The sequence below is a fragment of the Helicoverpa armigera genome, chromosome 16 (genome assembly GCF_030705265.1).
Source record: "Helicoverpa armigera isolate CAAS_96S chromosome 16, ASM3070526v1, whole genome shotgun sequence".
Classification (NCBI taxonomy): Eukaryota; Metazoa; Arthropoda; class Insecta; order Lepidoptera; family Noctuidae; genus Helicoverpa; species Helicoverpa armigera.
Genome location: NC_087135.1, coordinates 8,488,083 through 8,513,831, shown reverse-complemented (window position 1 = coordinate 8,513,831; position 25,749 = coordinate 8,488,083). Strand labels below are relative to the sequence as shown.

Genomic DNA, 25,749 nt, shown 5'->3' with positions numbered 1-25,749 from the left:
AAGGCTGGACAGTTGATGTTTTACTTTGCAATGCTGACCATGCCCGTTTTGTTCTCAGCTTAAGGAAACGCCCTTATTGTCCGGCTGCGTTGATAGACAGATAAAAGGGCACTTCGATTCGAGGTAAAACTCACAAACAGAGCATCATTTTCGGCACGGTCTTCAACTGGCTAGCTAGCCTGGCGGCATTGCCTCGGACAGCCGAACTCAGGTCTCGAGTTCGAATCTCAGTTGGAGATACTTATTTTTAATGTATTCCTTTTTTCTTTTTTGTTTCTTGGTGGTGGCCACTTTAGTTTAATTTGTGAAATCGTTGGTATATTGTTATTATTGTTTTATTTACTTTTTTATGTTTAGTTTTAGTTCATGTATGTTAAATAATTCTGTTAAAAGTTAAAATTTCCTGATTGGTCACCATTCCTATTGTATTAAAGGAAATAATTGTGTTAAATCTCCGGTAGAACTTTTCTTTATCTTCCAACATCCAGCCACCTAGAACCCTGGTCATTACAACGCATTCCTTCAACGGTGGCGTCTAAGATAAACTGAACAATTCTACGACACGCGAACTCCATACACTACCATATCTTCAATTTCTTCGTCTGATTCATTTGCCTTTTAATGCACAATGACCATATCATTAGGCGAATGAAATGCTATTTAATGTGATTTTTGTGGATTGGAACATATATTTTTCCATTGTTATTCCGTATCAAATATTAGTTCAATCATACATTTTATTTACGTCTTCAATTTCTATCATTATATAACACGCAGAGGATGTAGAGTAGCTCGTAGCTAGTCCAAAAAAAAGGTCTAAAGTTTAAATATCTGTCTGTCCTAACAGTTTTATTAATAGCCCAGACGCCACAACAGCTGAGACACATCCCATCAAACAGAATGCCGACTAACGGTGATCATCATAATGCAAAGCGTACTTACAGACGGACTGTGTCAAATCAAATTAACACTAAGTGACACGTAGCTAATGTTATAGGTTAAAAAATGCTAATGTCACAGGTTTTTTCTTAACGCAATGAGTCAGTGTTATGAGTTATCACTCGCAGACAAAGACAGACTTAAGGTTATTATTTGATTAGTCCTAATGATATTCCAGCTGGTTGGAATCCTTTATAAACAAGTCATCGTGTGTAGGAAGTGATACACCATTGCAGCGATGTTGTTGCAACAAATCTGACACGTTTAGATGACTAAGCCGATGTTACAAGTAGGTCGCATGAATATGTTCTATAACTTCACTAATCTGGTACGAATAATGTTTGTCACATTAGTCGACCAGATGTTCTAGATCACTGGTAAAATAGGGTCTGCATCTAAGGATTTCATGAAAAAGTTATGATAACAAATAAAACTATAAAACAATTATGAATACGAGGAATACGTACTGTTTTATATGCAATTATTTGATTCTGCAACAAACTGATAACCCCTGTTTTCCAAAAGTAAACATAAACTAAAAGAAGACTCGTGCAGACCACTTTTTCAAGTACCAAGTTCACCGACAACATGAACGAGTTTTTCTTTAAACAACTGTTTACTTTGAAAATTGAACGTTAACATTCATAATTGTTTGAAGAAAAATGACGTCAATATTATTGGTGAACTTGGGCCTTGAAAATTGAAATTCAAACGAGGAATGACCCAACATCTGGACCAGAAACCCAACTATAGCATAAAACTGCGAGAAAATTTTTCAATAGTCACACTTTTTGACTAGAGACTACTCGTGGCGACTGTCAAAAATCTTCTAGTAACCAGCACCAACGCCTTCACTTCAAGAATCCACCATGCACTTTCTTTTATTGGTAGACCTGAGCTAGCTTAACAGCGAGTTCTTCTAAAAAATCAGCATCCTTTAGCATGATTTATTGTTCAGGCCTTCAGAATCTTCTTTGTTTCTATTTTCAAGTCGTTAGAAACTTCTCTAATAGGTAATGCATACCAATACTGCTGACCTTCTTGGAACGGCCATGGGATCATCTTGAAGGTGATACTCTTTTTTATTTTCCATTTTTCTAGCCTGAACTGGTTCATTGAAGTGTGCTAGCGAACATTTTTAAACGAACCTAATATTTTGTGGTTCACTCTTTTACTCTATTTGCTTGGCACGAGTGGACTAGCAATAACATCGTTGCCTGCGAGTTGTACAAACTTCCAAGACAAAATTACGCCGTTCCAACTATTACTAGTTTGCAGATCAGGATTTAACAAGGAAAGAAGCAAAGTTCCCTCTAGACCGGTCATTCCCGACTGCATCTAGTAGAATAGATAAGAAATGGCGGGCTTTAACTGGGTCAGAGCAAGGCCCGGGCCGAATGTCTACGCCGCACCTGTATCTATGTACTCTCCTCATATTACGTATACACATGTATGTAAACAAAATGCGACAATTCGCTCACCGTTCTAGGTTACATATGCATCGCACTCGACGTTTATTTGACCTAATTTATCGGTTCGTTGGTTTGTGTATCAACTTTTTGTGATGACAAACAAAAGACTTCACCAGTCGGATACGTCGAGTGCCAAAATCTTTTGTTTGTTGATAGTCCACGTTTGTTGACATTCAGGGATTAGTTTAGTTCCAATTTTCACGCTTGGTTGCTCTTGATATGTCGCAAGATTTGTTTGGAAGATAAACGAATCAATTAACGTGACATTTACAGTAACCGAGATTACAGTAGGGGCTTTCGAAACAAAATGTGCATCAAAAGGTAAGTGATGATATGGCACGGTGTCAGTGCGCTTGTTTACGCAACGTGATCTCCGCCCTTGAGGTCAGAGATTGCGATAGATTCCGATAAACGCACGTGAACCGCCCGAGACGGTCACACGGACGCATCGTGAGCACATGTCAAAACATTGAGTGGCGCACAACAATCGATATAACCAGCATACGAGTTATCGTTTATCTGATAAAATCGAGGTTCCTTCAAGTTTTACACAATACAGTGACGTCAATAAACCGAGAAGCAAGCATAAACTGCGATAACGAATAACGACAAACAGTTGTACACACCTGTATGTATTGTAAATAATAGACCAGAGGGCAATTAAAACGGTGGAGCCTGCCACTCTATAAGCTTAATACATATTTTTGAATATCCATTTTATTCATAAATAATAAGTAAACAAAGTGAATAATGCTATTGGTTAGTTGGCAGTAGCGTTGAAGCGTGGTGCTTACCGAACGCACTAAAGTGACGGCGCGGAGAGATTGCCAGCGAAGCGTGTCGGCGACAGTCCTGAGCAGGGTGGCGGTGGACCTCTCCCCTTTGCGCACCATCGTCCCGACTTCACGCACGGCTGATGGGTCACTGCACCACTGCTTACGAGTTTACAAGCTAAACAGTTTACAAGCCACACGCTGTACTCCCTCCACGCTCGCCTTGACAGTTTTAAACGCAAGGCTAGACGCAGATATTCAACCGACACCTGACTCCGCAGCGCGCGCGACGAGGTTCGTGTTCATGCGAATTATATTTTCAGCGGTTAAAATGTACACAGAACAAATATATTGATGTAGCAACCGCAATAATCGGCTGCGAGGACACGACTGGCTCGTTATCGCTGCGATACCTATTCTCCAGCTCAAGTAGACGATTCCGCATACGTGAATAAAGACCGACCTCGTTGTTTTGGTCAGTTGACGCGCGTCCCACATGTGCCACTTCGGGACTCCACGCGCATTTCTCACGTCAACACACTTAGAACAAGAAATTTTGGCAGTTGGATAGAAATAGTCTTTAGGCCGGTTGGACACAAGCTGCGTTTAATCTCTGTCTCCGCGGATGACGGGAACGTTAAGTATTTTTACTGAGGACAGATGTTTCGGATGTGATAACAATTCTGTAACTAAATAACAAATATCTCTTGTTTACCCACTCGGAGGAATGCATGAGTTTTCGACCTCAACGGCCTTAACAAGTCAATGTATTGGAATTGTAGCAATTAGCGCGTCATAGGCGATATAAAATAGCTTCCAACAGCTCATTAATTGTATGATGCTCGCGTTAGTGTAAGCAATTTTATTCCTTGCTGCGATTAGCATGGAATTGTTTATTCTATGAGAGAGTAGTTATAATTAGCAGGGGCGCCGGGATCGTGGCAGGAGTCCAGGTCGATCACTCGGCTAATATAACGGGTTCGAACTATATCGGGTGGTCGGTCGTTGACAGGGGCATTTTTCCGGATTCGCAAACAAACCACATTCCTCTGTGGTGGAGTTGGCGGAAAGAATAAAGATTAACGAGATAGATCGCACAGAATTGCAACAGCTCCATTTCGATACACATCTTGATGGTTATTTACAACCTCGCTGTGCTTTATTTTTATTTTTACCTTGTAATGGTTCTTGTAATCTAATCACATTCAATTATGAAACGGAAGTATGGAGGCTTACTTCAGTGTCACGCCAGTTATGTCACAGGTTTCTAGACAACAATTACACGGGAAAACCTATGTAGCAAAGATCAAGGATATTCCACAAATAACTGTTATACATATAGAAAAAAATGTGACTAAATTGAATTGCGAGGAGATATTTTCTATTTTAGGTATGAATGTCTATTACGCGTTTAGAGTAGGCGTAACCGATGAATAATATTCTGGTGGAGTAGCGTCAACCGCTCGCTGATAGAGAATTGAATTCCGGGAATTCCTGGCGCCATTTAATAGCTTAACGCCAACCGTCTGTTGTTTGTAATTATTCTCAAAGCATATTTTAGACTGTTGTCTCTCTAAAGTCTTTAATGTTCTGTTGCATTCTTTGCCCTTACATACTTGCTAATAGATTTTAATTAAAATAAAAAAACCGGCCAAGTGCGAGTCGGACTCGTGCACGAAGGGTTCCGTAAATTACAGTTAAATCAACCTATCTCAAAAACTATAAGAGATACTTTGATCAAACCAAAAATCGTTGAAAGAGTTAATTAGCATGCATCACCTCTATTTTTTTTAGAATTTTATACCCCGTAGTTATAAAAATAGAGGGGGGGGGGACATACTTTTTACGACTTTGAGAGCTGATATCTCAAAAACCGTTCACTTTAAGAAAAATGTTTTTTAGAAAACTTTATATCATTTTAAAAGACCTTTCCATTGATACCCCACACGGGTATGTACATCGAAAAAAAAAATTTCATCCCTCAGTTACATGTATGGGGGGCCCCACCCCCAATTCTTTTTTTTACTATTTAGTGTCATATTTTTGTAGCGGTTCATACAACACATATTCCCATCAAATTTCATCACTGTAGTACTTATAGTTTCCGAGTAAATCGGCTGTGACAGACGGACAGACGGACAGACGGACAGACGGACATGACGAAACTATAAGGGTTCCGTTTTTGCCATTTTGGCTACGGAACCCTAAAAAGTTGTCTATATAACATTATCTCAGCTGATTCTAACATAAACAGTGATAGTACAATAAAAGTAAAAAAAAACGATGGACCAGGATATGAAATTAAAAAAAAATGCTAACTTTTTTGAAATAACACCAAAAGTTATATAAGGTACCAATTTATATTTTTATTACTATCATTCGAAATGATAACAAAACCTGCAAATATAGATTATCACGAACAAACGATAAACATAACTGACCCAATTCTTTTGGTCAATCATCCATCACACACTATCGCCAATTTCTTATCAAACTAAAATCCTTGCATTTTCCTTTACATCAAATATCTACAGCAGACTGAAGAATATTTGTGAATTTATGGCACATTCCCAAGCCACACAATGGACTTTGCATTGCATTTAAACTGAAAAATCACAACAGATTCAAACAGCGTCCATATGCACTAATCTCGTGCGGTTTTCTTTGTCCAATGGTGTACATAAACAAACGTTAGATACGTTCGTATGAGCAAACACACGTACATAAATAAAGGAAATGCATAAGAGAGGCGTCGCGTCGTCCCAACCATTCCTAGATAGAGCACGCTTGTCAGAGAATTTCATTTCATCCGCTTCAGATTAAACGGAATTCAATTTTCATTGTGTTGTACCGATTATATGCACATGCCTTTGTATCTTGTCATTATTATAATAATTGTGGTAATTGCTTTTGGAAATTAGGGTTTTGGTTACACGGGAGGGTGTTTACTTTAATTTATTGATTCGATATTTTGATATGTCCAAAAATTAGTTAGTTGGTGTGACATCGCGTGAAGGTATCGGAGTATACAAATAGGGAAGCACATTAAACGTGGTCGACTGGTCAGGGGGCGAAGAGTGACGCCGCGTGCGTGCTCCATAATTAACGTCAAAACGTTCGGCAAGATATTTTGCCACGTTAGCCGTGGCACCGGCTGACTATCACACCGAAGTGTGGTGAACGCACCAGTAATTAATATTTTTATTAACATATCATATCACTCAGTTTATCAAATTACTTAAGCACTTTATTTGTGATTGATTTAGATTTAAAGGATTAAATTAATTTCCTGCCTGTCTCTATGCGGAAACGTTATTTAGAAACCATTGACTCTCAGCGGTTGAAATATTAATACTTTATGTAAAGGATAAATCGAGTTGGCAGCCGCTGAAAACTTGAATCCCTTATGTGAGACGGTCGTGAACTGACTTAAATAGCTTAAACTGATAAATTTTACGCAATTTTGGTATAAATGATGCAAATTGCAAACTTTAGGAATTAAGAACTTACCAATGGATGGAACGGATAATCCCAAAATCCCTTTAAACTAGAGGACACTGCACCTTGTAATATTATATGCATACCTTCAATGTGTATATTCTAATCAATAATTTAATCGTTAAGCTGGTTTTATGTAGAATAGATGAGTGGACACGAGAGTTAATGATCGCAACAGGTTATCGGCAGTCTCTACGCGGAAAATGACGATATAAATTCTATAATAGTTTACACGTGTGATTCGAGAGCGATTATTGTTTTAAATAAGTACTTAAAAACAAATACTAACGTTGTGGCTAGCTATTACTCAACGGCAGTATTGTTATGAGCGTTACACAATATGTTACGAAAGAATTGCGCAACTGTGTGACTGCAGTCTGCAAATAATTGCCTAATCAATTTTAGTTTTCGTTTAAGATTTTAATTAGTCAATATTTTTGTTCGTGTAACCCTAATAATTCTGTTTTATTTGAGAAATATTACTCCATAGTTACTGAAGACGAACCGACTCAGTTTAATTTCAATCTGGTAACAAAAATCTCAATTATAAACTAAACAATCTCAACTATTAATCAGTTATCAAATACATCGTAGACTTAAATCTAAAAATTCTTAGAATGTCGATAACCTTGATAAGTTAACAATCGGTTAATTATTAAGGGTAATATAATAAGCCTACAGTTTATTTATTACAGTCAACAGCTATAAAATTGATTTCTCCCGTCAACTTCAAAAATATTGAACAGCCAAGGCATTTTTATTAGATACCTAGACAATTATGGTGTTACTACACAAAACATAAACCTACGGTCGTCCCGTGCTTAGGAAAATGTTGTTTAGAAATTATCTTTAAGCACGTGTTAAATGTCTTTTAAACTTTTTTGTAAAAACACCTGAATGTTTTGAAAACGAGCCAGAAGCGGGACAATGCAAGGAGTCTGTTAGTACGCAAACAGACCTCACATAGAGTGGTTACCAAAGCCTGGAGGGGTCCAATCATTACCGGGCCATTTATTCGGCAAATTGCCTCCATCGATAACCGTTCGCGGGTCGCGACGCGGCGAATAATTTCCATTATTTCCTTTATTCGCCGCCCGACGCCCGCCGGCTGTGTTGACGAAGACAACCGAGAGTTGTTGTCAAGTAAACATATTGGGATTTGTTGCTATTGCCATGATTAATGTGTTTTTGTATGAGAAAAAAGTATGAAAAGCTTAACGAATATGCTCCAGTGAAATGGGTTTTTGAATAATGTTGTTAAAGCAAGTCATGTTTTGATGGAAGTAAGTCAATGAATATTCCCACAGCGTGGTTTAAGGATGCAATTAATTATCAAGAACGTAAACAACAATAAAATGTCACAACTCACGATATCTTTATTAACTGTTGCACGTGGGAATCACTTGAAATCGGTATCAAAACACAAAGTTATTGTTTACATTTCTCATGATATCTAGACGCTATTATATTTGTTTTGCTAATAAACTGCCACTTGCAATAGCGATGGAGACTGAATGCCAAGAGCATACAGAATCGTGCAGCGATTCGTATAGGCCGCGGGCGATCCGATCACGTGACAGCATTGAGATACCATCTCGGGTTTAATAGAGTTCTTTGCTGCACTCAATCATTGCCTCTGTTAGTTCGCAATTGAGGCGCAGACAGCTGCGATTTACGACATGAAATCGAACTACGTTTTCGACAAGCCTTCGGAAAGCACAAACGATTGAATTCAGGAAAAGGTAGCTAGTATTGGTATATTGTTTAAAGAATCACGTAAAAATACAAGAACCTGCCAAATAAGGCCGGGCTTTTCATATTAGATTATCTAGACATGATCAAGTAAGCTCCGGATTTGGCAATGAGGTTCGGAATCAATTATTTGTACATAACAAGATTCGGACATCCAAGTCTTCCCGAATGGGGTCGTCCACCCTTTGGCGTGTAATCGAGCGAAGGCTATATCGGTCAATAAATCCACCGGTTCGCAGTGCACCGTACAATTCGAGCTATTAACCGACAGATTGGCTGCAGGCAAGACGATGGTGAATTCCGCAGTGACGGATGCCACAGTGCAACCGGCCTTCAAGCCGTGCACTAAAATAGAAAATAGCTAATATTCAACCGTTGCTAACTAAACATGCATAATGTTATCACAAAATATTATGCAATGTCCTCGATGACGATAAATTATTCTTATGACGTCTTTGCGTCTAAGGTGCCACTTATAAACGGCTTATAACACAACGATTGTGATGATAACAGTCGGATAGTCGCCAAGTTGCATTGTACATCTGCTTTGATTGTAAAATAAAAAAGACAGCAATCCGCGAAACAAATGAAGGATAAGCTTTTAAATAATCCGAGCTATTAGGAATTGGATTGTTGTGATTAGGGCCGATAGCAATGACGTGTCGTGTGATTTATTAATGACTAGCCTCCGCCAGCGGCTTCGCCCGCGTGGTGTGTTGATAAAAAGTAGCCTATGTGTTAATCCAGGGTATCACCTATCTACATACTAAATTTCAATCAAATCGGTCCAGCCGTTTTTGCGTGATTGAATAACAAACATACATCCATACATTCTCACAAACTTTCTCATTTATAATATAAGTAGGATTTATAATATAACTAGCTTTCCGCCTGCGGCTTCGCCCGCGTGGAATTCGGTTATATTGCACACACAGCGCCATCTACAATCCATCAATCAAGCAAACAATATTTTTGTTTTCCCTCGGGAATATCTATTTTTTTCGGGATAAAAAGTACCCTATTATTTAATCCGGACTTCTAACTTTACGTCTGCAAAATTTCAAAGCAATCGGTTCAGTAGTTACGGCGTGAAAGCGGAACAAACAAACAAACAAACAAACAAACAAACTCACTTTCCCATTTATAATATTAGTAAGGATTGTGTGCGGGGTATCGTATCGGCAGCAGTCGGCAACCGGGCCGCTAATAAACATAGGCGCGTCGTGAACTCGCCTGTTCTGATAAAGGCGTCTGAATGTCAACGCACCCGCCGGTCACCTTGAGCCAACGAACCACTCAAGTGAACGAGAGAATTTTGGCCAATGTCATACTATCTTATCGTAGTTACGCTGATGAGGTTAAAACTGGGAAACTGGGAACGTTGACCGATCAAGTGCATTGAGGCATCGAGCCTTATAGACATGTTTGAGCAATATACCTCACAACTGCGACTGGGAAAGTATTTATTTTTTCTTTCAGTGCTTATTATTCATGATATTTAAAGTAAGCAAATTACAATGTTGGAAGCATTTCAAACTGATTCAATCTAACGTAATAGTAGGACACCCACTAAACGATTAAATTACTTTATAATTGTTACGCTAGCCGAGATACCTTCTGTATAAAATCATACAAGTTATTACAATAACGTAAAGTTGTTGTACCTTGCTGTTACCTGTACGGTTTGTTTAATGACGTGTTTAAACACATACGTATATTAGGTTAGCAACAAAACTGTTTTGTTGTATTTACTTACATACATTGCGTATTTCAGCATGCTCGATCATGTGTATGAGCAAACGTCATGATTACCGTCCCCAGCCGCGACCAGACTGTTGACGTACGTAATAGTATAATTAAATGTCACCGCGACACTCTGTTACCGGGTTCATACCACGATCGTGCCAAAAATAAGCGAGTGTTCCATTGTCGCTGAGCACTAAAGTTTCACGCCAATTACATCGTAAGTTAACACCACGAAACCATGCAAAATTGAAACTTAAACCGCTATTCTCTAGAGGCTGTATCCAAACTTGATGTTTGTAGTCTAAAAGTTGTGTGCCTTTGGATCTTGACATTGAATTGTCAGCTCAACAATGCTTCAGTTAGAAGATAAATTTGGTGGGGGCGGTGAAGCATTGGCAGCAGCAGGATTCACGTGGTTGGGACATCTCGCAATAGTTGATGTAGCTTGGTGCATCTCAGGTGCCAATGAGGCTGCTCCAGTTAGCTGGCTTGGATCGATGTCGACGCGCCGAAATAGCTCTCGCGGCCGCTCAGAATACACCCGCAAGGTCGCTAGCCGACATGTGCCCTCTTTATGACCCATCGCGTATCTTACAATGCCTTTGAAATCGGCGCGCACCTTTGTCTAATTCTAAATTATACGAAGATGATGAGGGTTTTCGACGATCGATTCCGAAAACTGCGAGCCGGCTTCGGTTTTAGTCAGTAGTGTCTGTGTTTGAAGTATACCGTAAATTAAATCATATTCGTTTTGTTAGACCGCAACATATTTAGCGATTGAACCGTAATGATAAATTATTAAAATGCAACCAACGTCACGTCCACATGCAATTCGGCAACGTCAGGGTATGTGAAAGTTTCCATTGGTGGCGTTTCAAGACCAAAAAAGTGCATAAGGGGGCCGGAACTTGGCCGCGACAAATCGTGTCAACTGTTTACGAAGTCGACTAACAAGTGGGAACTTGGCAGATTGCAAACTCTCGCGTTAACCGCTCATTTAATTGAGGGATGCATTGCGTTAAGACGGAGAACATTTACATAAGATTTTTGTAACAAATTTTGTCAGCCACAGTTTTTTTCCAGTCTCCAGTCCATTAAATCTGTAATGCGGTCAGCGAGAAACAAAAATATTGTTACGAGAAATGAGAGACGTAAACACATGAGAGTTCATTTGTCTCAGTATAAATAGCACGTGTTTATTAGTTTTTCTGTGCTGGTTTAAGAATGTCCGTCAGGTGGTCCATCCGGCTGTAAAGGGTCATCACAACTGAATTGACGACGGGATACAGCAGTAACACCATAATTTATGAAGCTAATTATTATTATATATTATGAATTCATATTTTTTATATTTAAATAAATAGTGAGCTACAAATGTTGAAACAAATAATAGGTTCATCAGAATGAAAGTATGAATCATGTTACTTTTAGCTTACCTAATTTAATGGAGTCTGTTTATTTACAACGTAGGCACTTGTTAATGAAGTAAATGAAGCGTAAGGGACGATTAAATAAAAATGTGCATAAATTGTCTTACGTTTTTCAGGTAGGTCATCATGGCAGTAACTCACTGTCAAGTCGCAGGTACACAAATTAGCGAAAACAAATAGTTGCCGTCATCAGGCACACAACATGAGTGGCGCAGGCGTTAAACTGATAATTCTTTATTTAGATTTGCGTGAGAAGCGTTCAGAGAGATCTTCTATTTTAAACTAATTTGGGGCGTATTTTTAGAGAAAGAGTATGACTCACGGGAACTGCTAGCGATCGCTAAGAATTATTTGACAACAAAACTAGTATTACGCGAACAGATTGTATTTTAAACAGAGATGACTTAACTTTCCGAGAATTCGTTCCTCTTACTAGTTTTAAAATTGAAATGGAAAAGATAGCAACAACTGTTCAAGATCTGAATACTGGTGACTCAGGTGTATTCTTAAATAACCGACGCTGTCTAAGAGAGATATTTATTCCAACGGACAGCTCAAGTTCTTATTTGAAATTCTAAGAAATTGCACGTCTATATGCAAGGCAGTCATAACAACAACTTCATAATAATGTGTCTGGCTTAGCATGCAAAAAGCTTGTGGTAACCCCTGTGTAATCACGTATCTGGTCTGCTAGTTGGATGCGCAGACGCGGCAACTGGAGCGTCGCGGCGCCAGCGGCTCGGGCAGGCGCGGGCGCACTTTTATTGTTCCACCTTTACCGCTAACTTCATTATGACGTTTTGAAATTCAAATAGCATATTGCAAATATACATTTTTATAATGTGTAACGTACACTGGTCTGTACTGAGCTAACTTGTTATTACTGATTGCGCTGTAAATCATGCGCACTTCCTACCTCGTTTGTATGAATTATGCTAAGTGAAACGTTAAACTTGCTTTATCGATTCATTGGAACAGTATAAATAACAACTTTGGAATACATTTCGGAAAAGACAATGAAAAAAGTCTAGAAAACATTTCGGGAATCCCCAATTACTCAAAACACTAAAGTTAGATCACATAACATGATTAGCGTCCAATGCATAGGGGGTTTTATTCCTCACCACGCTACCGAGTCCATCAAATAGATCGGGGTGCCGATACGGTCTCAAAATAGTCGTTCCGTAGTGTACGCCCGTGTTTCGCATTACGATATTGGCCTTCCCATCAATTTTATTCCAATAGAGGCGAATTTGTCGCAGCACCGGTGCCTTTTTTCACTTATTGATGACATCACACTTCTAAATTTCCAAGAACATTTTGAGATATCTGCTTCAATGCAAAGTAGTTCTGGTATTGTCTCCAAGCATAATGCGATATACTTAGGTACGATAAACGTTTTAGCGAGTTTCAGATTTGACTAGACATATTAAAAAACATAGACTGCAGATTGATATCAGCCATTTATCTTTGAATTATGGTATAATGAAACGGAACAACAAAATATCACGCGAAGGAAATACCCAGACAAAAACCAGTTCCTTTTTAATGCCAATACGAATCAAATTGTCAATACCAGGACTTGAACAAACAGCACACACCGCGAAGAGGGCAATGACTACAAACTTAGCACGTAAATCAAAATTGATTAAACAAACATAATTTACCGTCTGATTGCAATTCAATCGTCCAAACAAAAACATGAAATCTAGATCAATTTAGATTTAGACAATTTTACGGCTGTCTAAAAATAGTCTAGCACCGGACATAACAGGAGAGATGCAAAAACATATTTTATGACATACATTACATGGTCGGTATCGCGCGTTTTATTAGGCTCTTGTATATGTAAAGCGTTGTATATGTGGGGTATCGGAGTCCATCGCAATATTGGGCCATCAATCTCCGGGCCAAGATAATGGTGCCGCGTTGGCGATGTAATAGTTCCTTGACCGGCTGATTGAAATATCTAGCAGCGGTGCGCCACGTGACAGCCACGTCCAAAATAATCTCGTATGACGATGCGAATCGATGCATCGTAGTCAAATCGTAAAATACAGGATCGGATTAAAAATATTCAGGATAGCAGTAAACTGAACATTCCTTTTGAAGGGATCAAAGAAAAATCGATTAAACAGAGTTGGACGTGAACGTGCTTCGCAAATAGTCTCCAATTTGACTGGTTCAATGAAGGTTGAGTTCTATTTTTAGAACATAATTCGTGTTTGGATACTAAAAAACGTCAGAAACATGTTACTAAGATGTTTATGAAAGCCAACAAACATCGGCCTAATTTTAAATTTGAATCGATATCGGTCAAACAGAGCCTATGACGTATACGTGGGTGCGTATTCATTACTGATTTATGATAATTGGCTTTAATAAAATCGAGCTGTTTTATTATCCTTTGTAGGGAACACTAGTGTTTCCATCCTCGATAGTTTTACAGTGCTACTTACAATTATTTTGCCAAATTGTACAGAAAAGTCCAAAGATGATGAGTTTTCATTTATATATCAGCGTCAGAACAACCTTGTATTAGTTGCGTGTCTTACCTGAAACAAACAAAAATATTTGATTAACATGGAGTATTTTTTATTTTGACGTATAAAATTGTGAAGAGTGAGTTGGCGGGCGATACGGGATCGATATGAGATGGCCGGGCGAATCATGCAAGTCATTGAGGTCGTCAACATCGTCGTGTTTTGCAGACCGAACACCATAATGACGTCTACTGTCTCTATAGCTGCTATTATTTCGGGTCAACTTTGCTGGGAAAGAATTTTTTTCGCGATAAATTGATGTTTTGTTACACTGGGCTCCGTGAATCACAACGAAGGCATGATGTAATTTTTGTTTATTTCTAGATCCACATTATTTCTGTTTCGTATAAAATTCCATGTGACATGAGACTGTTGCTAACCTGAATGTCATAATCACAATAGAAAGTTAAGAGATTGAAGGCAACCAAAGCTGGGTAGCAGATATCCAATTTATGGTGAATTCACAGTGTTTCAAGAAGTTTTATGGTACTTTTTAGATAACAACTTTCTAGAAGTCTTTAAACGAACTTGGACACTCTCAAGAGTTGCTGATTCAGAAACTGTTTGACTGTAGCTTGAGCTTTAAAATGTGTTTCAATGGATTTACATCAATCAGTATTTCAAACTACATCGACGTTGTAGATTCTCTATTGCCAGAAGTGAGAAGTTTTGCTCGGAACCTCTAATAATCTAGTCTAGTTATGTAATCATTATTCACACAACCTACGTCTTGACGCGATAATAGACGTAATGTTTATCATAGTAGTATAATAAATCACATCATGCTTTGGTGACGACGCGCCGATGACGCCACGAGACTGGCATTAAGTGACGAAAGAAAGTATCGCAACAACAATAAAATAGAAAACCGCTCAAACAGTTCATCACCACCTTTTGTAAACGTTACAGCTCGTAAAGTTTATACAACAAAACATTGACCGGCAACGTAAAAGCGGATACACACGTGGGACGATAAATACTATGCCAAATTGCGAGTCCCGTCGATTATCCCAACGGGCCCTGCATGTGGACCGAAGGGCGGCGCGTGCACCCTATCTTATGGAATTGTCTAATTTATCACTAGAGATTTATGTAGGCAGCGACGCGCCCGCATACACTGTGTACACAGCTTATATTGGTTCCATTATAATATAAACTTATGCGAGGGATAGTCCTGGTCACAATGAGAAAGTTATTACTGGAATTGTCATGTGGACACGCTTTGTCGCGCGCTCACTACATCGGCTATTTAATTATGGTAATGTATTGAATATTGGTTCAAGCATTGCTCTTCTAATGTTTTTAGTCGAGTGCACTTTATTAAATTCTGTCAAAGGTCAGATATCGAGTGCACGGCGTTTCTTTTGCATGTTCTAGCATGCATGGATGGTTTATTCATCAGTTTGAATATTAACTCTTTTTATACGATGCCAGCGATACGGTATTGAATTTGAATTTCGTATGGATTAGCGGTCGTGATCATATGCGCCAGATAACTTATAATCATGCGCATTATGAATAAATATTATTATTATTCTAATGGCGGCGTCACAGAGTAAACAGAAAGGATGCAACTGACAACCCAGGAAATAGGAATAAGTTAACTATTGCTGCGAGGATTAATACATTTTCCTCATTAAAATTATATTTACATCGTAATAGTTACTACGAAAGCTACAGAGTTGCAACTCAAGAAGTTCGTAGACACATAACAATTAGTTGCATACGTATAAAGAACAATTTTCTCTAAAATCCTCTTCACCAGGTTCATATGTGGCCGCACTCAATCAAGTGGAGCTCATCAAATCGAAATGACTAGTGGTGTTCGGTAAGGTAACGGCATTTGGTCACGCGTCCTAGCAACCGATCAGTCGCCTGTCCCCACGATCTCCGTCAATTAGCTGGACATATATTACAATACAATAGTTATATTGATAGATATGAAATTGTGAGAAACTAGCGAGCGTATGAAATACTGCTTATTTGATACAATGATCGCGACTTTTTATTAAAGAAAATGAGGATGTTCTTTAAAAATATTGCACGTTTTCTAGAGGCCACAGGCGTATGTCATGTGAAATTCAAGAGAAATTACTGGCTTGTAGGTTGATGTTGCAAAATCATCACGAATGAATTCTATCCACTAATCCCATCAACGTCAAGTGTCTATAAACTTTTACCTATATAATTTCTGAATTAGTTTAAAACCAATTATTTTCTCAACTGTACTTAAAAAAACTATATCTCAGCACAATAAAGCACGAATATTTTGAACTAACCTAATGGAGTTTCTTTTAGAAAATTAATATCGATAAACATTTATTACGCGCCCGTCCTTGTTGTGGACCTAAGGGCAGGGCGCCCTCTTCCACCCCGATGGTAAGCAAACACGTTTTAAATTATCACAGGCAAAGATTGTGGGAAGGAAAACGTTAGTGCAGAAGACGGGCCCTGGGCGACGCGGCGCGAACTTCGCACCAACACAATATCATCGCTAACAGAGAAAACTAATAAATATTTAAATTGTATTAAGCACCTTATATCTACTACTTCTATTCCAATTATAAAAATCTAGTTCAATCTCCTCCAGATTCAATTCTGCCGCAACGTAAAACGATGCGTTAAATAGCCACTTTCGAAACACAAACAATCTAACCTTTTGTAACAACAACCGAGATTATTATTGAAATTCTTTTTATACAAGTAAAATGACCAAATTGGAATGTTTCGATTAAATCTATTTTATTTGGCGGCGATAAGATGATAAACAGTTCCTCTAAATGTTCTTTGTATTGTGATAAAGAAACGAAGACAAAAGAAATAAATACAAACATAAAGGGCAATTCAAGGTACAACTTCATATAAATATTACTGGTCGGGCAAGTTGTAGTAGCGGGCTACTTTAGCTACTACGGACGCGATGCATCGCTTCTATTTATAAACGTTTGCATCGAATTAAAATAGCTAAACACTAAAGTGATCCAGGTAGCTTAGCGTGAGACCTATGAGCCGGAACGGTGGCCTTTAAACACAATATTGTATTTTTTATTCATATTACCATACAGGAACTAATTACGGCTGTCGATTCATAATGAAAAAATAAGTGCCGATTGGATTATAATTTCGAACTCGCAGAGATGAATAACATAAATGAATTAATAAACAAACGGCATAAAAATTCAATGAATATTTTATTAGTTAGGGGTAAATTGGCAGTAATTTATGACGTTTGGTTTCAATTTGTGTCGTGATTATAAACCGTGATGTGATGGCGTCTCCGGCGAATGATTATTGGTGTTGTTTGTTGTTGGCACACGTACACCCACAGATCAGTTTGTCCGACAAGCGGGCGGACGGACGACACTGGTACTGCGGTGGCTGCATTCTGGGCCGATTGGGTAACGCCTGACGAAACGTTTAGATTGAGCAGTAGCTGCTTGATCGAAGTTCATATTTATATGCATGCCCACTCCCACACATCAGTTACAGCTCACAATGCATCTCGATAAATAATAATTTTATCATCGTATCAAAGGTAACGTTTTTTGCAGAATTTGATTGCAGGCACTGATAACTTCAACATGAAATACGTGCCATAAAATGGACACATCATGATTTAGCAACAACAAAACGATTAAAACTAAAACAATGTACCAGGAATTCGAAGGAAGAAATGCAGTCGGCAGCGAGACAACGTCGTTAAAACCAGATCGTGTCTGGAGCGAAAGTTGCATCGGCTCAAATCAGATGCAGACAAGAGAAATCCACGGCAAAGTACACTCGATACAGGTCTGTTCCCGTAACAACCGCAACCGTCGAGCGACAATTAGCACTCGTTGTAAATGTCACGCAAACGTCTCCGCGAAAGTCTCCGACGTCGCTTACAGAACTCTTCTAACAGTTCTAGAAACGTCCTTTAGAATGCATTTTTATTCATCAAGAAATAGGTCACGGAGAAGTATTAGATGAAGCTGCAAGACGGCGCGCACTGCGCTGCGATTGTTTTTTGCATATTTATGGATTACTGCTACAATTGCTTGAATATGAATTTGACAACGGTTCCTAGTATTTACTACTACGGAGGGCTATGTAGCAAATAGAAAACGGCTACAAAGGAAAGTAATGTAAGGATATTTAATTAAATTCCGATTACATACGAAGTTTTGATTAGTAATAGGTCTTATTTACTAACAGGAAGATTTGGAGCACGGACAGATTCACTGCTACGCAAAAAACCTGAAATTTTTCTCTCTGAGCAAAATTTTGTCTCAGTTGAAGAGATGTCCAACATTTTCTGGAACTTTATGCATCTACTACGATTACAACCAAGAAATCGGAGAGTTATTTTGTTTCCATCCTGTAGATGTTGAAATAGCTCACAATAACGGTACAACAGACTCACTGAAGCCGGTTTAAGGGCGAATTGTCGTGACAAGTAAGGAGCTATTTCAGTCTGTCTACATCCCGTTTCGGAACATTAGCATACACCGAACCGGGTATAAATAAAGGCACTAAATATAAATAAAGGTACGAAGCGCGCGACGTTTAGTACTTCTCATCTGTTTTTAGGATTCAATAACATAAATCGTGGAAAAAAACAGCAGACTGTGTTAAAAGCCCTAAAATGGCCGCTAAAGCTGTTGTTAATTTAAGTACGAATAAAGAAATAAATACATTTTGATCAGCTTTTTTAATGGGTTGGAAATGATATAGTCGATTGTAGCTTCCCGCAGAACACGTTTCAAAAGGTAAAGTTGTATAAAGTCGTATAGCATTGGAACCTTAATTGCGAATGCTGCCATTTCGCGCTTGATCTGTTTTTTATTTATGTTCATTTCAGGGAGAACACACCTGTTGGTTAATTTATGTCGAGACGCGTATTGAATACTTATCGGGCGCACACGGCGCTGGTTTACACACATCACACGACGAATAAAGCCTTCACACATAATTTAGGCCCGTTAACCGCGCACCGACTCGAGTATTCAAGGGAAATGATAAAATTGTTGAGGAAGACATACAAGAGATGACGCGATCCATTGTGATAAGGCAGTAACACTCACAAGCCAGAGTTCAAGAACGTTTAACACGTTTAAAATACTCCCGCCTCTATAGTAAAACAGGTATAAATGACACATTGTGTGCTATATGAGGGGAAACAGTACAAATTGAAACTTGTCTGTACAAAACAGTTTTGGTAGCAAACATTAAAGACCCGCAGCATCTTCCTAAGACCATTTGTATCTATTGTTTCCATACTAAGTTTTGAAAACATCCTCATACTTAGCAACATCCGTACAAGTGTACCGAGGCTCCTTTGAGCCGCTCACTCCTTTAACGGGGTAATTTTATAAAGCGGGGAACAATGTCGTGCCCGGGGCGAGCACGGGTCACTCCAAGAGTTTATTGACGACATGTTTACGAGCGCCCTCTGATATCGCCGCATTTATTCTATGAAAAATAAATTGCTTTGAGAAATGCACTTCTTTGATGCGCAATTGACAAGCATGAAATAAGGAGTCCTTTTTGAGTATGGACTAACTGTTCGAATGGATCGGTTAACGTTAGCTAGGAGTTCCTTCAAAGTAGAGGTTTAGTTTAGCAATAAGAGTGTGACCAAACAATCACAAAGTTCAGCATTTATTACAATACAAGTACAATCCAACATTTTATCGCCGAACATTTTGTTTGTAGATCGCACTCAGATATGACAAAAGCGTGAACAACAAAAACTTGTCGCACCCTGTGTTCAAAGGGACGGGAACGAAACAAGTTAGCAACTGTGAAAGAACTACCGAAAACAATTGAGTAGTTATCGAGATTACCTCAACAAACAAAACAAACTTTCTCTCTTTATAATATCGGTAAGATTCGTATTCCGTGTGTTCTGAAAAGGGTCTGTGCACGTACAGTTTGGTCCAAAGTTATGTGTGGTATTATATTTTGTTTATCGTTCTGCAATCGAACAATAAACATAACCAACGTATTTATTAAATAAACCTTTCACAAAACGTTTGACGGTTTTATACTTAAGCGTTTTAACACCTATCCTACATAAAATCAACGAAGTTTTGGTTAAGATTGTTAAGAAGTTAGCGTTCGATTTTTAGTACATCGGCTAATAAAGCAACAAGGATAACCATCTCTGCAGGACGATTCACTTTCAATAGCTTCAAAACCGGTATTTTTCAAAGTGCATGAAACAAACAATACATTTATTTTGACCCAGACTTTGCATTCTAATAGAAGAGACAAATAAATCTGCAACCAGCCAGTGCTTATTTACAGCTAATTTCGTAGCAAGGCCTCATGAGATTCCGCGTATCATGTTCGTCATTCCTAGGTCAAACCTTTTGAATGGTCAGTTGGAATGTGTCCATGGTATACACATCGACGGTGGCCGCGTCTATAAGTTTATTGCTCGCTTTATTGGAAAACATGCTTCCGCGTTCCTTGGCACGATGACTACCGTTACGTATTTGCATAATGCCCGACAAATGTATTGGATCTTCATTATTAGGTGAACAAAGGGGTGGGATCTGACTTGTATGGCTATCTGGATGGAAAAATACAAAATCTGTATGGTCTGGTATTTTTAATCAGAAAAAAACTGCAGCATTTTCTTTTAATAAAGGTGAAATCATTGATGATCTTAATTTGTAAAATATATATTGTTGCGAAATTGCAGCTATAAAGTAGTCAAAACAGATAGAATATCAATACAATAACACTATTTATAATTTCCCTAAGCTACAAATCATTGTTTCATTCATGTGTATTACTAAAGGCTAACAAGTTGTTCCAACTGAAAGTTCCGGGTATTTCAACTTTACGGTACAGTTGCCAATTATTAAGCTATAATTTAATTTATATTTAATAGAAATGTAAACTTTAACGCCGACCGTTTCCAAATAACCAATAAGTTTTGTAATTTTGTTTAGTACATAATTAACTATAATACGTAGAAAATTCTCGTTGGTACTTAGTACACGAGCCCCATGAATAAATGAATAATGGCGGTCGAACGGAACATGCCCGCGGCATACCAATTCGTCCCCGGGATGCTAATACCGCTCTCGCATTTTTCACCAGCGCACCTCCTGACAAAGATCCTTCTTCATCGGACGCCGAGACGCCGCCTCCGCGACTCTTTTTAAATTAATAGAGTAAACATTAAGGAAAAGCAAGCACGGAGTGTGAGACGAGTTTAGTTAATTTTCTTGAGAACAAATCGCATTAACAGGTCGAAAAAAAATCGGAGCGAGCGTGAACGCATCGAAAGAGCTTTTTTTTTTTTTTTATTTTAAGGGCTTTATCGCTATGCGATAACGTCGCCCTGTAACATCAACTTAATCAACTACAATCACAAATCACTTACTAACTACAATCACAAAGTAGTTACCTACTTATAAATTAACTATTTAAAACAAAAAAAGCAAGTTTATACAGCTTTCTGGCCTCTACCGATAAAGGAGTAGCCAGAATGACATTACACTCTCCAACGTCGAAATTATATGTTGATCCGAACAGGTTAAATCTTAAAGCTTCATTTCGGACACATTCCATCAAAACATGTTGAACATCTTCGACTACTCCACATTCGTCACAGTTTGGTGATGTAACCTTTTTCATCAGAAAACTAAACTTTTTTGATGGGATGTGACCGGCACGAAGTCTTAACGCCATAACTAAATCTCTTCGACTAATCATATTTTGGTCTATCCAATTATACAGAGGGAGCTGTGGTTGGATGGTCTTGTACCATATTCCCTTTTCTGTTGATCGCTGATTAAAATATTCACTCCACACGTCTACACATTTCTGTCTAATTATTTTGATGTAATCAGTAAAAATCGGAGAGATATTTACGGGTATTCCATCAGAAACAGCCTGGTTAGCAAGTAGATCCGCTCTTTCGTTATCTTCAATCTGGACGTGAGATGGGATCCACTGTAGGACTACTGTAACCGAGTTATGACCAGAACTGAATATAGACTCCAAAATCTTGTAGGCTATCGGTACTCCTCGCACGGGCGAGGTGCAACGAGCCAAGTGTTGCAGTGCGCTCTTTGAGTCTGTTAGGATGACAAACTTATCATGGGTAATTGAGTTACAATAAGAAAGAGCCTCTGCTATTGCAATTAACTCGGTATGCATGATGGAGATATCAGAATCTATAGCAAGCCTGCTGGACACACCCAATTGCGGGTCCCAAACAGCAGCCCCGCTACCAGCCCCAGTTTTAGAACCGTCTGTGTAAACCTTATGAAAATCAGCGTATTCTTCTTCTATAAATTCCGTACAAATTTGTCTCAACTGGTTACAATTATAATCCCGTTTAGGTTTAGTTATAGTTGGAATGGTATGTTTGATGGCTTTGTGAACATTGACGTTACTGACCCATGTCTCAAGGGAAAACATTTCGATCAATTTGACGGAGTGTAAAGTAGAAGTTTTAAGCTCGTCATAAATTGAGATCAATAAAGGTTGCTTCCTACCTCTCCAGTAATGGGAATTCTGAATGCTCGAAGTCAATATTTTGATCAAACTAATTGCAGCGCTTCCCTGAAAAGACATAGATTTCAAGCAGAACTTGCCTCCTAGAAATTTTCTACGAACATGTAATGGTGGTAAACTCAATTCACTCTCCATCACGTGAATCGGAGTGCTTCTAATAAAGCCACCAATGACACGAAGGGCTTTATTTTGTACTTTATTTAGTTTAGACAAATGACATTGGTAGCTACAATCGTATAGAAAACTGCCATAGTCTAATCTGCTACGGATTATTGCAATATATAGCCTACGTAAATGTTTAGGGTGAACACCCCAACCAGGCCCCGCTAGGATTTTTAAAATATTTATAAATTTCAAGACTTTTTGAACTGACTCATTAATGTGTTTCCCCCACCTAAGCGACTGATCCAACCACATGCCCAAGTATTTAACATTATTTACTGTATCAATGTTACTGCCATTTACTCTTAAATTAACAGGTATCCTACATATTCCTCTCTTAAAAATACAGACCTTAGTTTTAGTAGCAGATATTTCTAAACCTAGATTACAAACTATGGTATTGAAAGCGTTCAGAGCAACCTGCAATTCCGAGATGACTGTATTGATGTTGGAACCAGATTTAAATAAAACAAAATCGTCAGCATATTGAGATATATCAACATTCGTTATAGTTTTACAGACCTCATAAGTTGCTACGTTAAACAATAAAGGGGAAAGTGGGTCCCCTTGAGCCAATCCCCGACCTGTAGACCTGCAATATTCCTTGTTATTAATTATAATTTTAAGTATTCTTTCAGTCAGGAATCTCCACAAGTATGAGCATATTTTGCGACCCACTTCAAGTTTATCAAGTATGTTCAACAAACTAACAGTATCAACATTATTGTAAGCGTTGTTGATGTCAATAAAACAACCAACAGTGGCTTGATTTGAAGCAAAACCAAGTTGAATCTTTGTCGCCAAAATATTAAGACTATCCAAACATGACTTAGATTTACGAAAGCCTATAGTGTTATCCGAGAATATGCATTTGCTTTCTAGAAACCACTCTAATCTTTTGTTCAAGATAGTATGAAAGATTTTACAAAGGCAAGACATTAACGAAATAGGTCTCAACGAAGATGATAGTCCAGAGTCTCGTCCTGGCTTGGGAATAGGAATGATTAATATATTACGCCACTGTTTAGGAACAAAACCAAAATCGAAAAATGTGTTATATAAAGAAAGTAACAATGATTTAGCAATGTCTGGCAGATTCTTGATCATGGAAAATGAAATATCGTCGCAACCAGGTGCCGTGTCTTTTGATTTTATAGAATTTTCCAGTTCATGAATAGAAATTGAAGCTTCTAGTTTATAGTTATGTGATTGAAAGCAGGGTTCAGGGGAAGAAACGTAATCAGGCGTTAGGTCATCGAGGAGCTTTTCCGCTAAACTTGGGTCAACGTTTTGGAATTTGGATTTACGGCCCTTTACCCATCTCATTTTGCGCCACATATCACTAGCAGAGGTTGTAGAATCGATACTTGAGCAAAAACCTTTAAAGGAAGCACCTCTTGCCTTACGTATTAACTTCTGCGATTCCTGAATTTTTTCTTGCAGAAGTGTATAATTTTGTGGTGTTGGGTTGCGTCTAAAGTTCGCTAAGGCTAACCGTCGTACTGCCACGGACTGAGATAAATCTGGACTCCAGTATGGTTTTGGTTTAAACTTAGAGCTGATATGTTGAGGAATAATAATCTGAGGGATGTACTTACCTGCTGCCTTCTGTAAAGTATTTTCAAAGAAGTCATAACACAACTGTGGGTCTGCAGGGATGTCTGATTCACGGAGAATGCTCTCTACGAATGAAGAATACTTTTTCCAATCGGATCTTTTAAAATTTCTTTTTCTAATAGTTTGCTTATCTACATTAAAATTGGTGGTCAATTTAATCATTAAGTGATCACTCCCTAACGATTCATTTGTAACTTTCCAAATAAAATTTAAAGCCAAATCCGAAGAAATGAAAGAAATATCCGGGGAAGATTGTTGCAAAACGTTATTAACTAATCTCATACGAGTTGGACTTCCATCATTAACTGAAATAAAATTATGGTCAATCATTGAGTCAAAAATCTGAGATCCGCGTTGATCAGTTTTATATGACCAGTTGGAGTGGTGGCCATTAAAGTCACCTAAAATTAAAGTTTTCTTATTTGCAATCGAGAACAGATGATCCCAGTCTCTTTGTAAAGTACGAACAGTTGAAGGGCAATAAATAGCAATTATGTTCTCAATATGCTGACAATTCAACAATTTAATGCACAGAAGCTCAATACCTGCACTAAAGTTATTTAACTTACATAATTGAGCGTTAATTGATCTATGCACAATACAAGCTACACCGCCATAACCATCGTCTCGATCAAGTCTAAAAATGTTGTATTCATTAAAATTAAACGGACTGTCGGGTTCAAGCCACGTTTCACTGATAACGGCAATATGAATCTTATCTTTAAATAAAAGTTGTTCGAATAATGTAGATTTCGGTCTTAAACTTTGTGCATTCCATTGTAAAATATTAAATTGAAGGGAATTATTGTGACAATCCATTAATAAGTTTACTTATAATTGAGTTTTCTGGCAGGTTATTAACTATAATTTGTACTAACCATTCTCCTATTATCTTAATTACATTGTTTACTTTATTTATGAGCGAACCTTCATTTATCAATGCCTTTGCTATTCTACTAATTATTTGACTAAATGTCGTATCCGTTGTATCGTGGTCGTTTGATGCCTTTCTACGATGAGTACTGGACTTCTTTGGTTTGTCAGGTTGCTGCGGTGACTCATGTTCTTCACTCGTGAACGACGTAGATGACACTTCCGAATCGCAATCCATATCGCCAGCGACCGCGGGAGCGGACGGGCGCGACTGTCTATGTTTTTTATGTTGAGTTAGCTTCTGTTTTGATTCCGGATTAGAACGCAAAGTCGATGACTGCTTTTGTGGAGATAAAGTGACAGTTGATTTTGTTATGTCCGCATATGTTATATTGTCATTATATTCCTGTACCGGGTTAATGATTTG

At 38.3% G+C, this 25,749-nt stretch overlaps 1 protein-coding gene across 8 annotated transcripts in view; it reads right to left on the bottom strand.

Moving 5' to 3' along the window:
- The window catches only part of Mnb (minibrain), a 106,350-nt gene that overhangs the window by 26,491 nt on the left and 54,110 nt on the right, over window positions 1–25,749 (bottom strand). Inside the window, exon 1 of one of the 8 annotated variants that reach the window (XM_021334967.3) lies at window positions 3,206–3,575. The exons of the other annotated variants lie outside the window; for them this stretch is intronic. Coding sequence (XP_021190642.1) covers window positions 3,206–3,304 — 99 coding nt within the window. The 5' untranslated portion in view covers window positions 3,305–3,575. Of the gene's footprint in view, window positions 1–3,205; window positions 3,576–25,749 lie in introns of those variants that run through there. 8 annotated transcript variants of the gene reach the window in all.